The sequence below is a fragment of the Trichomycterus rosablanca genome, chromosome 24 (genome assembly GCF_030014385.1).
Source record: "Trichomycterus rosablanca isolate fTriRos1 chromosome 24, fTriRos1.hap1, whole genome shotgun sequence".
Lineage (NCBI taxonomy): Eukaryota > Metazoa > Chordata > Actinopteri > Siluriformes > Trichomycteridae > Trichomycterus > Trichomycterus rosablanca.
In genome coordinates this window covers 13,589,037-13,605,314 of record NC_086011.1, presented here as the reverse complement: position 1 = coordinate 13,605,314, position 16,278 = coordinate 13,589,037, and the positions used below count along the sequence as shown (strand labels likewise).

At 40.3% G+C, this 16,278-nt stretch overlaps 1 protein-coding gene across 3 annotated transcripts in view; it reads left to right on the top strand.

The window, feature by feature from the left end:
- The first annotated feature begins 2,098 nt into the window (after positions 1-2,098).
- The window catches only part of iqsec1b (IQ motif and Sec7 domain ArfGEF 1b), a 317,619-nt gene continuing 303,439 nt past the window's right edge, over positions 2,099-16,278 (top strand). For all 3 annotated transcript variants that reach the window (XM_062987006.1, XM_062987005.1, XM_062987007.1), the window contains exon 1: positions 2,099-2,455. In XM_062987006.1, coding sequence (XP_062843076.1) covers positions 2,190-2,455 — 266 coding nt within the window. In that variant the 5' untranslated portion in view covers positions 2,099-2,189. The remainder of the gene's footprint in view (positions 2,456-16,278) is intronic.

The window sequence follows — 16,278 nt, the reverse complement described above, 5'->3', positions numbered from 1 at the left end:
AGACGTTGTAGGACTGAGATTGTAGATGATGTGCTGCTTCTAGTATTAGTGTAGATGCTGTAGGTATCAGACTTTATATGATGCGCTGCTTGTAGTAAAGGTGTAGACGTTGTAGGTATCAGACTTTACATGATGCGCTGCTTGTAGTAAAGGTGTAGATGTTGTAGGTATCAGACTTTATATGATGTGCTGCTTGTAGTAAAGGTGTAGATGTTGTAGGTATCAGACTTTATATGATGCGCTGCTTGTAGTAAAGGTGTAGATGCTGTAGGACTGAGATTGTAGATGATGTGCTGCTTCTAGTATTAGTGTAGATGCTGTAGGTATCAGACTTTATATGATGCGCTGCTTGTAGTAAAGGTGTAGATGTTGTAGGACTGAGATTGTAGATGATGTGCTGCTTCTAGTATTAGTGTAGATGCTGTAGGTATCAGACTTTATATGATGCGCTGCTTGTAGTAAAGGTGTAGACGTTGTAGGTATCAGACTTTACATGATGCGCTGCTTGTAGTAAAGGTGTAGATGTTGTAGGTATCAGACTTTATATGATGCACTGCTTGTAGTAAAGGTGTAGATGTTGTAGGTATCAGACTTTATGTGATGCGCTGCTTGTAGTAAAGGTGTAGATGCTGTAGGACTGAGATTGTAGATGATGTGCTGCTTCTAGTATTAGTGTAGATGCTGTAGGTATCAGACTTTATATGATGCGCTGCTTGTAGTAAAGGTGTAGACGTTGTAGGTATCAGACTTTACATGATGCGCTGCTTGTAGTTAAGGTGTAGATGTAGGTATCAGACTTTATATGATGCACTGCTTGTAGTAAAGGTGTAGATGTTGTAGGTATCAGACTTTATATGATGTGCTGCTTTTAGTAAAGGTGTAGATGCTGTAGGTATCAGACTGTATATGATGCACTGCTTGTAGTAAAGGTGTAGATGCTGTAGGTCTGAGATTGTAGATGATGCGCTGCTTCTAGTGATGGTGTAGATGTTGTAAGTGTGAGACTGTGAATGGTGCACTGTTCCTAGTAATAGTGTAGATGTAGGTATCAGACTGTATATGATGCACTGCTTGTAGTAAAGGTGTAGATGCTGTAGGTCTGAGATTGTAGATGATGCGCTGCTTCTAGTGATGGTGTAGATGTTGTAAGTGTGAGACTTTGAATGGTGCACTGTTCCTAGTAATAGTGTAGATGTAGGTATCAGACTGTATATGATGCACTGCTTGTAGTAAAGGTGTAGATGCTGTAGGTCTGAGATTGCAGATGATGTGCTGCTTCTAGTGATGGTGTAGATGCTGTAGGTCTGAGATTGTAGATGATGCACTGCTTCTAGTGATGGTGTAGATGTTGTACGTCTGAGATTGTAGATGATGCGCTGCTTCTAGTGATGGTGTAGATGTTGTAGGACTGAGATTGTAGATGATGCGCTGCTTCTAGTGATGGTGTAGATGTTGTAGATCTGAGATTGTAGATGATGCGCTGCTTCTAGTGATGGTGTAGATGTTGTAGGTCTGAGATTGTAGATGATGCGCTGCTTCTAGTGATGGTGTAGATGCTGTAGGACTGGGATTGTAGATGATGCGCTGCTTCTAGTGATGGTGTAGATGTTGTAGGTCTGAGATTGTATATGATGCGCTGCTTGTGGTAAAGGTGTAGATGTTGTAGATCTGAGATTGTAGATGATGCGCTGCTTCTAGTGATGGTGTAGATGTTGTAGGACTGAGATTGTAGATGATGCGCTGCTTCTAGTGATGGTGTAGATGTTGTAGGTCTGAGATTGTATATGATGCGCTGCTTGTGGTAAAGGTGTAGATGTTGTAGATCTGAGATTGTAGATGATGCGCTGCTTCTAGTGATGGTGTAGATTTTGTAGGACTGAGATTGTAGATGATGCGCTGCTTCTAGTGATGGTGTAGATTTTGTAGGACTGAGATTGTAGATGATGCGCTGCTTCTAGTGCTGGTCCAGTTGTTGTCGTACTGAGCCTGTGGACGGCGCGCTTTTACGGATGTTGTGGTAGTAGTGATTGTAGGGCTGAGCCTGTGGACGGCGTGCTGTTCCAGCTCATGCCAAGCCTCTCACTCGGAGAAACACTACGAGCGGCAGCAGCCGACGTAAACAATGGCGGAGCGGGGAAAGCGCACCGGGGCGGATTGAACGCGCCGCGGATCAACCCAAACTTGTCCCGATGGACGGGCGTTTCGCGCACGGCGACATGGAAAACGCCACGGAGAACCCCAGCAAAGCGGCCGAATTTCTGAAGGAGCTGAACAACATTATCGAAACCCAACAGGAGTTGCTGGAGAAGCAGAAGGGTCGCATTGAGGAATTGGAGCGCCAAGTGCACGATCTGTGCGAGGAAAACGCGTGTCTGCGGGAGCAGCATCAGCGACACTTGGCTACCTGCAGGCTCCAGCAGCTCGGTGCCATCAATGAGAATGTCATTCAGGAAAAGTAAGTGCCTTTGATTATTAGATTTGTTTGCGCTTGTTGCGCACGACGCACGGATGGATATGTGCCTTGGTGATTTGGGAGTGATGCTTCTGAGGTGTGTTTTTGATTACGCACACTTTCTGCCACTACGAGTCGGCTTGGCGACGCAGCAGCTGGATCAGTGGTCTCATTTGTGTGGAGAAACATATTTGTCCCTTGTTTGTGTTGTCAGATTGGAGATAAAGTCAGGGATCTATTGCCTGATGCGCTGTGTGGAACACTAGTCATTCTTGTATAGAAGAATATTCATCCTATAATTCCCCCTTGATGCTGTTTATGATGGCACATGTGGGTATGTTAACACAGTATGCAGTTTTATTTTTATTTTATTCATATATCTATTGTAGACCCAAATGTTATGAAATGTAATAATGGTCAGGTGAATGCCACACATATGTCCAGTTTATGAAGTGCAAGAAAATACACTATAGGACAGTTTAATTCCATACAGATCTGTGCAAAATGTAAAGTAACCCAACCCTTCTCCACTGTTCATTATTTTGAAAGTACATTATAATAATATAATGATAATAATAAGGAATAGATAACATTTTATAACAATAAGTATACATTAACCCTTTTTAAACCCTTACATTATCACTATACTACTGTAGTTCATGGTCAGGTCCAGTATATCCATCCTATAATTCCCCCTTGGTGCTGTTTTTGATGGCACATGTGGGTACGTTTATTCATAATCTATTGTAATCTAGACACAAATGCTATTTAATGAAATTTAATAACTGTCAAATAAATACTGCACATATTACTGTATGGAAAGTGTAAGAAAATGTACTATAGGACAGTTTAATTCCATAAAGATCCATGCAAAATATAAAGTAACCCAACCCTTTTCACTGTTCACATTATTTTGAAAGTACATTATAATATAATAATAATAATAATAATAATAGATAAAGAACATTTTATAACAACAAGTACACAATAACACTGGATAAACCTCCCATGATCACTATACTACTGTAGTTCATGGTCAGGTCCAGTATGTCCATCCTATAATCCCCCCTTGGTGCTGTTTTTGATGGCACATGTGGGTACGTTAACACACTGTGTAGTTTTATTTATTCATATGTCTATTGTAATCTAGACCAGAATGTTATTTAATGAAATGGGACAGTTTAATTCCATACAGATCCATGCAAAACATAAAGTAACCCAACCCTTTTCCACTGTTCACATTATTTTGAAAGTTTAATTTAACAATAAGTATACATTAACCCTTGATAAACCTCCTAAGATCACTATTTTACTGTAGTTCATGATCAGGTCCAGTATATTCATCCTATAATTCCACCTTGACGCTGTTTCTGATGGCACATGTGGGTACAGTAACACAGTATGCAGTCTTTTGTAATCTAGATCCAAATGTTATTTAAAGAAATAGGACAGTAATTCCATAAAGATCCATGCAAAACATAAAGTAACCCAACCCTTCTCCACTGTTCACATTATTTTGAAAGTACATTATGACGACATGTGAATATTATAGACGTTCGGGTAATTGTAACATCAGAAAAAGCCACACATTGTAGTTCTATAGTGAATTATAATAATAATAATAATGATAATACATAAAGGACGTTTTATAACAATAAGTACATGTTAACCCATGATCACTATACTACTGTAGTGCATGGTCAGGTCCAGTATATCCATTCTATAACTCCCCCTTGATGCTGTTTCTGATGGCACATGTGGGTACGTTAACACAGTATGCAGTTTTATTTATTCATATATCTATTGTAATCTAGACCCAAATGTTATGAAATGTCATAATGGTCAGGTGAATGCCGCACATATGTCCAGTTTATGAAGTGCAAGAAAATATACTATAGGACAGTTTAATTCCATACAGATCCGTGCAAAATGTAAAGTAACCCAACCCTTCTCCACTGTTCACATTATTTTGAAAGTACATTATGACGACATGTGAATATTATAACCGTTCGGTTAATTGTGACGTCAGAGAATGCCACACATTGTAATTCTATAGTAAATAATAATAGTAATAATAGATAAAGAACATTTTATAACAACAAGTACACACTAACCCTGGATAAACCTCCCATGATCACTATACTAATGTAGTTCATGTTCAGGTCTAGTGAAAGTCTGAATTGTGAAGCCCTTGGGGAATAATAATAATAGATAAAGAACATTTTATAACAACAAGTACACATTATCCCTGGATAAACACGATCACATGATCATTATACACCAATCAGGTATAACATTATGACCACTGACAGGTGAAGTGAATAACACTGATTATTAGAAGCAGGAAAAATGGATTTGAGCGAGTTTGACATAGGACAAGTTGTGATGGCTAGACGACTCCAAAACTGGGTCAGAGCATCTCCAAAACTGCAGCTCTTGTGGGGTGTTCCCGGTCTGCAGTGGTCAGTATCTGTGGTCCAAGGAACAGTGGTAAACCAGCGACAGGGTCATTGATGCACGAGGGGGCGAACAGACGAGCTACTGTAGCTCAAATTGCTGAAGAATTTAATGCTGGCTCCACAGCATCCAATGCTGCCTTGACTGGTCAGATGGTCATAATGTTATGCCTTATCGGTGTACTACTGTAGTGCGCCTGGTGTTGAAAACGTAAAAGCTAATGCCATACCTTCTGCTATTAATCATTCTTACGACCAGATCCATACGTTTATTTCTTTGATTTATCGAGCAGCGTGAAGCAAAGCTTCAAATCATTTGGACGCTTTTAATCAATTGCTTGCTTCTTCATCACTGCCTAATGGAGAAGATTGTAGGATCAGATTGTAGGATCAGCCACCACAACAACTGTTTACTCTTCTCTAGTTGGAATTTGTATATTGATATACAACAATTAAGCCATTTAACAATGTTTAGTGTGTTTTTATGAATATGAAATGCTTGTGTTTTAGGCAAAATTGTCGGACATATAAAAGCACTTTGTAGTTCTACAATTACTGAATGTAGTCCATTTGTTTCTCTGCATGCTTTGTTAGCCCCCTTTCATGCTGTTCTTCAATAGTCAGGACCCCCACAGCACCACCACAGAGCAGGTATTATTTAGGTGGTGGATCATTCTCAGCACTGCAGTGACACTGACATGGTGGGGGTGTGTTAGTGTGTGTTGTGCTGGTATGAGTGGATCAGACACAGCACCTCACCGTCACCGCTGGACTGAGAATATTCCACCAACTTACAAAATATCCAGCCAACAGCGCCTCATGGGCAGCGTTCTGGGACCACTGATGAAGCTCTAGAAGATGACCGACTCAAACAGCAGCAATAGATGAGTGATCGTCTCTGACTTTACATCTACAAGGTGGACCAACTAGGTAGGAGTGTCTAATAGAGTGGACAGTGAGTGGACACGATATTTAAAAACTCCAGCAGCGCTGCAGTGTCACTGCAGTGCTGAGAATGACCCACCACCTAAATAATACTTGCTCTGTGGTGTGGTGGTCCTGGAAGAGTCCTGACCATTGAAGAACAGCATGAAAGGGGGCTAACAAAGCATGCAAAGAAACAGATTGACTACAGTCAGTAATTGTAGAACTACAAAGTGCTTCTATATGGTAAGTGGAGCTGATAAAATGGACAGTGTGTGTAGAATCAAGGAGGTGGTTTTAATGTTATGGCTGATCAGTGTATGTATAGTTATAGTTATTTAGCAACGTCCTTATATAGTTATAGTTACAGTTGTATTGTTATCTATTACTATTATAATACATACCTAACTAATCTTGTTATTATAATTGCTGTTACTATTATAACATACACCTAACCAATCCCATTTTTATTGAAATGCTTATTATGATTGCTACTATGTATATAGTACTATGTACATACTGTATATATAATTCCATATATGTAAATAGTTATAATTATGTATTAATATTACTGATAGAATATGAAACTACATATATTCTATCTATCTATCTATCTATCTATCTATCTATCTATCTATCTATCTATCTATCTATCTATCTATCTAAATGTAAGAATCTCTGTGGTTATTATTAGCATTTTCCATACTGTCCCAACTTTTTCTGATTTGGGGTTGCAGAATAGAAGGTACAAATTCAAGCTGCGCAGCTTAACACCCCACTGGGACCTTTAATTATTATTGTACATTGATCCAGTTGGTGCTGTCTTTAGCAGGCTGCACTGGTTAAGCCATTTAAGTGGATTTAAAGCATTAATTATCACATTTATATTGCTAACGTTAAATTTGACTCATGAAAGACCTACAAACTTAGAGTTAGAATCAATGATTTCAATGAATGAAGGTACATTATTTCTATTGTACGGTAGTTATCACGTTCATTTGAATGCTTAAACGAGATGGTTTGTTTACTAGAGGATAGATTAGAATCTTAGCAGTGAAAGTAAGAGGACACTCCAGTTATTAATGGACAGTTTGGCCACACCCACAGGTACCCGGTGTATAAAATCAAGCAATCATTGATTTATTGAATTTTTAAGACAAAGCAAGTCAGAACAGAACAGCTTCAGCTGCCAACTCTAAGAGGTCAGTTGTACATGTATTTTTAAGGACTAGCAGTTAGCACTGGTTCAGAAACCAGAATGGTTAAGTGTGAAATAACAGAACGCTTAACACATCGTCACTGATTACAGCACTTAATAATAAGGTCCAACTGGCTTGTGGAGGCAACAAGAAATCAGCACCAAACGTTGAGAGCTTCACTGATTGGGTTTTCATGGCAGAGCAGCCACTAGATTGGAAACAAACAGATAGATACTGACCACTGCAGACCGGGAACACCCCACATGAGCCACAGTTTTGTAAATTTTCTGACCCAGTCGTCTAGCCATCACAATCTGGCCCTTGTCAAACTCACTCAAATCCTCACGCTTGCCCATTTTTCCTGCTTCTAACATCAACTTTGAGGATAAAATGTTCACTTGCTGCCTAATATATCCCACCTACTAACAGGTGCCGTGATGTAGAGATAATCAGTGTTATTCACTTCACCTGTCAGTGGTCATAATGTTATGCCTATATATATATATATATATATATAAGGATACACCATGGTCCAGTGCATCACAGGGTATCAAGTGGGTCAATTTAGAGTATCCAATCTGCTTTCACAAATCCAACCTTACTATGCTCCCGAAGCTCATGTTTTATGTATATGTGCCACACCCCTGACCCCGTTGAGAACGGTCAAGTCAAGAACACTAACATTATGCTGTATTTGGCAGGTCCTGGACGACGACGTTTATTTTCATCAGTCGTTCATTGTCTGTACTGTGATATCGCGCTAAGCGGATGCCGCTGTGATGGTTTCATCTCGGTCTGCTTTAATGTTATTGCCTCAGTCCTAAATCTATCAGCCATCGCATCTTAGCAGAAATTGTAGCTCTTTTTATTTACAGCCAAGCAAAAGCATCACTCATGCCAGAAGTGTTTGGAAAGTAGAAGATAATTTGTTTTCTGTCCTTAGCCTCTAGTCATTGGACTGTGGTATTAGCAATTCAAAGTAGGTCTCCATGGGCGTTACAGCGTCTTGGCTTTGTCTAAGCTGACGAGCTGCATGTAATTTTTTATGCCTTTTTTATAATGTTCGCATTACATGTGTCCTTTCTGTCAGTTTGGTATTTTTTCCTGCACTGGGAATCTATTCTTTTTAACTGGATTTAATAGATGTATTTAATGGTGAATAGTGCAAACTTCTGGTTGTAGATTTGGGTATTACTGGTGGGGTGATATTCAATCTAATCTCAAGTAATATTCATTATTAGTTATATAATTTAGCTTCATAAAGGGTTACCTAAATTTCCTTCGGGATTAATCTATCTATCTATCTATCTATCTATCTATCTATCTATCTATCTATCTATCTATCTATCTATCTATCTATATAATTTTTTTCTATTTATCTGTGTTAATTTGCTGTAGCTGGGAGAGTTCTTTAAATACCGGCCTCACTGGCATTCTCGCAGCAGACTTTTTGTATTATGTAGTATAATGTTTGTGGTTTTCCGACACCTGCACTCTCTGTTAAGCTGGAATTCTTTGATCTACTTTTTGAGGACCTCACCTGGTATTGGGGTGACACTTGACCTCGATTTTTCACTATTTATTTAAGCTTTTTTTCCCCACTTTTCCTCCTGAATTAGAATAGCCATTTAGGGTCTGTTTGAAAACCTAGTGAGCTGCCTTGCTGTCTTACTGCTCTCCGTACACAAAGCTGATCCGCATATGAGCTCGCCTCGTGCAGATGAAAAGATGCAGTCGGCTACTGCGCACATTTTGGAGGGGGCATGGGTCAGTTCGTTGTCCTCAATCAGGGCCGGGGGTCAGCACCAGTAGAGAGGAAGCATAACGCAATTGGGTAAAAATTGGACGCACTAAAATCAGGAGAAAATTCATTAAAAAATGTAAGTGTAATTGCTCCTAGGTAGCATGGAGCATGGTTACAGAATCATGCCCACCTGCCATGCTGTTATGGCCAGCATGGACCTTTAATTAGCAGTATCTGTGCCTCATCAGCATTAATTCGCTGTAGCTGGGAGAGTTCTTTAAATACCGGCCTCATTGGCTTTTTCGCATCAGACTTTTTTTATTATGTAGTTTAGTGTTTGTGGTTTTCCGACACCTGCTGTTAAGCTGGAATTCAGCCGATGTTGGGGCGACTTTTGACCTCAGAAACCTCCTTTTTGAGTGGATTCTTAAGAGATTTCAGTGGATGTGGACTGCGCCAGTTGGTAGAATGGCTGATCTGTTTCTTTTATAGCTGCTGAAAATTTTTACCAAGTTCCTCACTTGGTTGAAACACATTGGTGGATGAAGTAGCTGAAGGTTTAGGACTTGATGCTGTTATCTATCTTTTCCTACTTTCTTGTGTGTTTATGTGTTTTGTTTGGGGCTCATCACTGATGCCCATACAGGGTTGCCATGTGGTTTCTGAGTTTTTTGGGGGTGATGTCCCCTATTCTGATTAACATACTGTACCTCTTTGCTTTAGACTATGGATTATTATTCCCTTTGTTCCTACTTTCAGTTATTTTGTCTGTTGGTTATTTAAAATGGCTTTTTATTATTGTCTACCTTGGCTAAGTATCCTTCAGTTGGGTTTAAAGCCTATGACCATGCAGATGCAGGGCATCACTTGACCCTGACCCACGCTGTTACACCAGGGTGTGTTATTGTTTTTTACTCTTTGCTGTTTGGGTTTCAGACCCATCACAATGCCAACCAGGATAAATCTGTATGTAAAAATAAATAAATGACTATGTTAATAGTATTTATTTTGTATTAAACATTTGTCTCTTTGGCTGGAGGAAGAGTCTCCTCCACATGCTTCTTTTTAACAGTGAAAAATGTTAGGACAGAGAACAAGCTACGATAACACAGGGTAAACCAGCTGTTAAATTAGCCAATTGGATGCTTGATAAGCATTTCAATAAAACTTATCTCCACTGCCCAGACTTAATGTGATTTTGTCAAGCCTTACCAGGACAAAAACTGTACATCAGCACTATTTAAAACTCAGTTAAGATGTAGAGTGTGGTCACAGGTTTTGTACAATACATAAGGGTGGTCGCATTCTAGTGATACTTACTGTTAATAATTATTAATAATGATACATAATTACAGTAATATTTATTCATTTTACTGATTTATTTATAGTTAATTTTAACTTTATGAGGGTCATTATCTTTGTGTGTGGATAATATCTATAACACTATATCTACCCCTAACAGTTTCCATAAAAAGTCTACAAAAGCGACATTTGTACAGCTAGAAGGTGCCAGTGTTGTGTGGTATGATGTATTTTTCTGTTCACAACATTTATGTAATTGCTCCTAGGTTATTATAAAGCAGGGTTACAGAATGATGCCCATCTGCCTTGCCGTTATAAAGTGCATCCTGGAGCCATGTGTTCCCCAGGTAAGCGACGCACATGCACCCGGCTCTCCACTTGATGTAAAAGAAAACATGATTCATCAGACCCATTCATCCAACCATCCATCCAACCATCCATCCAGCCTTCCATCCATCCAACCATCTATCCAACCATCCATCCATCCAACCATCCATCCAGCCTTCCATCCATCCAACCATCCATCCAGCCATCCATCCATCCAACCATCCAACCATCTATCCAGCCATCCATCCAACCATCCATCCAGCCATCCATCCATCCAACCATCCAACCATCTATCCATCCATCCAACATCCATCCAATCATCTATTCAACCATCCATCTAACCATCCATCCAACCATCCCATCCATCCATCCATCCATCCAACCATCTATCCATCTATCCATCCAACCCCACCCATCCATTCATCCATCCAACCATTTATCCATCCATCCAACCCCACCCATTCAACCATCCATCCACCCATCCAAATCCACCCATCCAACCCCACCCATTCATCCATCCTTCCATCCACTAGACCAAACCCATCCATCCATCCACCCATCCATCCAACCCCACCAGTATTGCAGGTTTGGTAATGGCACAATATGACTATTAAACCTGGCTTTATGTGCCACCCTAAAACTTCACTGTACAGAAATACTGTAGACACATGAACACACGCTGACTAGAACGTTGTCTGTAAAAATGCTAGTAAAAATCTTGCTCATTTTAATGTTGGTTTATTGGTGATTTCGCTGAGTATTGGCCTGGTAACTATGGCTGGATAACGATGTTGGTGTAGGGACAGTCTAACTTATTGATCTGCACTGGAATGACAGAATTCTTTCAGTCATCAGATTTAATTGCATTGTCCAGCCCTTAAGGTTATGTAATGACTCAAGACGTTAGGTCAACCAAAAGGTTGTCGGGTGCACTTTTACCTAATGATGTCCAGGTGGAATAAAGGCTCATTTTGTCACCTCTGTAAAGCCTGTAATTTAAAGCTTAGCTCACAGCATAACGAGACCACGTTTATGTTCTGTGAACAGTACAAGAATTCTGGGAAGTCAATCCAATTCTGGAATGGCTTTTTTTTGACAAATGTTCTGATTTTAAAAGAGAATCACAGGTCAGGAGCTCAAAATCCAGTCATTTATCCATCCACCCATCTATTCATCCACCCATCCATCCTATTATTCATCGACCCATCCATCCATTTATTCATCCATCCATTTATCCATCCATCCATCCATTCACCCATCCATCCATCTATTTATCCATTTATCCATCCATTCACCCATCCATCCATCTATTTATCCATCCATTCACCCATCCATCCATCTATTTATCCATTTATCCATCCATCCATCCATCTATTTATCCATTTATCCATCCATTCACCCATCCATCCATCTATTTATCCATTTATCCATCCATCAATCCATCTATTTATCCATTTATCCATCCATTCACCCATCCATCCATCTATTTATCCATTTATCCATCCATTCACCCATTCACCCATCCATCTATTTATCCATTTATCCATCCATCCATCCATCCATCTATTTATCCATTTATCCATCCATTCACCCATCCATCCATCTATTTATCCATTTATCCATCCATCCATCCATCCATCAATCCATCTATTTATCCATCCATCCACCCATCCACCCATTTCTCCATCCATCCATCCATCCACCCACCCATTTATCCATCCATCCATCCACCCACCCATTTATCCATCCATCCATCCATCCATCCATCCACCCACCCATTTATCCATCCACCCATTTATCCATCCATCCATCCATTTATTCATCCATCCATCTATTCATCCATCCATCCATTCATCCATCCATCCATTCATCCATCTATTTATCCATTTATCCATCCACCCATTTATCCATCCATCCACCCATTTCTCCATCCATCCATCCACCCACCCATTTATCCATCCATCCATCCACCCACCCATTTATCCATCCACCCATTTATCCATCCATCCACCCACCCATTTATCCATCCATCCATCCATCCATCCAACCATCCATCCACCCAACCATTTATCCATCCATCCACCCACCCATTTATCCATCCATCCACCCATTTATCCATCCCATCTATTTATCCATCCACCCATTCATCCATCCATCCATCCACCCATCCTTTTATCCATCCATCCAACCCCTCCCATTCATCCATCCATCCCCACCCATCCATCCATCCAACCCCACCAGTATTGCAGGTTTGGTAATGGCACAATATGACTATTTAACCTGGCTTTATGTGTCACCCTAAAACTTCATTGTACAGAAATACTGTAGACACATGAACACACGCTGACTAGAACGTTGTCTGTAAAAATGCTTTGACGAATGTTCTGATTTTAAAGGAGAATCACAGGTCAGGAGCTCAAACGGAACTGAGGGTTGACTGATGATTTGGTGCTGCAGAAAGGGTAAACAAGTCAATCTTAATCCTTTCGGTCTCGCTCCCGGGTTTTATATTGTGAGATGGTCAGTAATTGGATACTAAAAATATCAGATGACCGCGTTCTGATGGAGAAAAATGGTAAAGAGATACACAGGCATGTTCACAGGAGACTGCAGAAATAAAGGACATGCTATGTCACGCTTGTTATGATCATTGATTTCTGTGATTGATGGCTGTTACCATACCATTACCATGTTGGTTAATGCTACAGTCTTTATATACATCGATCAGCCATAACATTAAAACCACCTCCTGGTTTCTATATGCACTGTCCATTTAATTAGCTCCACTTACCATATAGAAGCACTTTGTAGTTCTACAAATACTGACTGTGGTCCATCTGTTTCTCTACATACCTTTTTAGCCTGCTTATTCCCCATCTTAAATTTCCTCCCTTAGACGTAGCCAATTGTGTCTGTTGAGCTATGGGCCAGGCCGGTGACACCCTTTAGATTTGAATTTGGGATTTACATTTCCTTTTTTTGCAGTTATGACAGTATACAATCTAAGCAGTTGAGGGTTAGCTCAAGGGCCCAACAGTGCCAGCCTTTCAAATACTAGACCAGTACCTTAGGCCACTAGGCTACTGCTGGTTTTAGCCACACGAGTGCCAATAATCAAATAGTTGTATCCATTATTTTATGCATACAATAAGTAGACTGTAGTCTGTGTTATGTAACCGTGATTTACTATGCAGCGCTGCGCTTTCGGAATTGTCTTCTTTGCTAATGGTGTCATGATATTGTCAGGATGTTTACATAACAGTATTTGACTAAAAGCAGCTTTATTCACATTGTCTTAGGCTGACATTTAGTAATTTGATGTAAACAGAATCCCAGCTTGTGTGTGATTTAGTTCTTTTGTAAAGGTATTAGAAGATGAACTAGACATCCAATTTCTTGAGTCGGTTCTTAAGAAAATGCAAAAATTTTGAAGTAATTTGGATTCTAGCAGCGTCCTTTATTAATTAGCAGTTTGCATGCATAGATATCTGTTCAGTTTTGATAGAATGGATAAGAATGGATGATGTAGTCCATCTTTTTCTTTACATACCGTTTTAACCTGCTTTCACCCTGTTCTTCAGTGGTCAGGACCACCACAGAGTAGGTATTATTTAGGTGGTGGATCATTCTCAGCACTGCAGTGACTCTGACATGGTGGTGATGTGTTAGTGTGTGTTGTGCTGGTATGAGTGGAGTTTAAACACCTCACTTTCCCTGCTGGACTGAGAACAGTCCACCAACCAAAAATACATCCTGTGACCTGTGACCACCGATGAAGGTCTAGAAGACGACCGACTCAAACGGCAGCAATAGATGAGCGATCGTCTCTGACTTTACATCTACAAGGTGGACCGACTAGGTAGGCGTGTCTAATAGAGTGGACAGTGAGTGGACACGGTATTTAAAAACTCCAGGAGCGCCTGCTGAACACACACTAGCACACCACCACCATGTCAGTGTCTCTGCAGTGCTGAGAACGATCCACCACCCAAATAATACCTGCTCTGTGGTGGTCCTGTGGGGGTCCTGACCATTGAAGAACAGAATGAAAGCAGGCTAAAAAAGTATGTAGAGAAACAGATGGTCCAACAGATTGGGGCCCAACAGATTGATGGCATCTGCACTATGAGACAGGGAATAATGGGGATCAGTGCGTGACTCTACGTATGCGAGACTGAGCCCCAAATGGAAAAGATTCAGTCTGCTACTGCACTTGTTTTGTAGGGGTATGTGTTAGTCATGGCTCTCCTTCAGGAGTAGAGGTCAGCAGCAGCAAAATGCAATCGGGTGATTGGACATTACTAGATTAAGGGGTAGATTGGGGGAAACTACTTGGCTGTTATCTTCTGAAATAACCTAATATCAGTAGAAACTGTCAGTGTTTTGGCAGAAATAATAAGCCATTATCCTAGTTTGCTTTGTCCATCTCATTATTGCTCCTACTTGCTGGTGCATATTCACCTCATATCACGATAATTAGTCCAGTTAATTATATAAAGTTTATATTTGATTCTGACATAGCACTGGGGTCTGTAAGATGGGTTTCTGTGTAGTGCAGTACAAGTGTTTGTTTTTTTGCCCTGGAAAACGACTGGCCTTGATTTAATATGCGCTTTGCCACGTCAGCTCCTGGCCTTGCGCTGACCACAGCAACGGCAGAGAGCCGCCAATCCGGCCTGTGGCAGGAAGGACAGACTGTGAAACTCAAGTGGTTTTCAACATGCACAGCAGAGAGAGATAAAGCAAAGCATTGGTGTAGCAATGCTTCTTTGTATTGGAATTTACTAATTCACTGGAATGCAAGGCTATAATCAATATATATATATACTGATCAGCCATAACATTAAAACCACCTCCTTGTTTCTACACTCCACTTACCATATAGTAGCACTTTGTAGTTCTACAATTACTGACTGTCCTTCATCTGTTTCCAGGAGCACTACAGAGCAGGTATTATTTAGGTGGTGGATCATTTGTGCTGGTATGATTGGATAAGACACAGCAGCGCTGATGGACTTTTTAAACACCTCACTGTCACTGCTGGACTGAGAATAGTCCACCATCGAAACTATCCAGCCAACAGCTCTCCATGGGTAGCCTTCTGTGATCACTAATGAAGGTCTAGATGATGACCAACTCAAACAGCAGCAACAGATGAGAGATCGTCTCTGACTTTACATCTTCAATGTGGACCGACTAGGTAGGAGTGTCTAATAGAGTGGACAGTTTGTGGACACGGTATTTAAAAACTCCAGCAGCACTGCTGTGTCTGATCCACTCATACCAGCACAACACACACTAACACACCATCACCATGTCAGTGTCAGTGCAGTGCTGAGAATGATCCACCACCTAAATAATACCTGGAACAGGGTGAAAGCAGGCTAAAAAAGTATGTAGATAAACAAATGGACTACAGTCAGTAATTGTAGAACTACAAAGTGCTTCTATATGGTAAGTGGAGCTGATAAAATGGACAGTGAGTGTAGAAACAAGGAGGTGGTTTTAATGTTATGGCTGATCAGTGTATTAATGTAGTGGTTCTTAACTAGGAGGTTTCTTTTGTTGGACGTTCTACCACAATTAAGCTTCCAGAAATTACTGTTATATCTAATTAGTGCTGAACACTTGGCACACATCTTCTGGATCATATTGCTCATTTGACTTGCATCGCTGCACACTTTCAGATTCAGTTGGCAGCCCTCAATACATAAAACATCTTCCTACATGCCCGGGTGCAGGTGTATTCTGTTGGCATTGCTGATTATTGTTTTGCTACATAGGCTGACAGGATTGTTTGTGTGTATCAGTAGTTGTTTTGTTTTGGTCTTGAGTCTATGAGGTAAAAGTATATTTTAATCTTGGTGTGTTTTT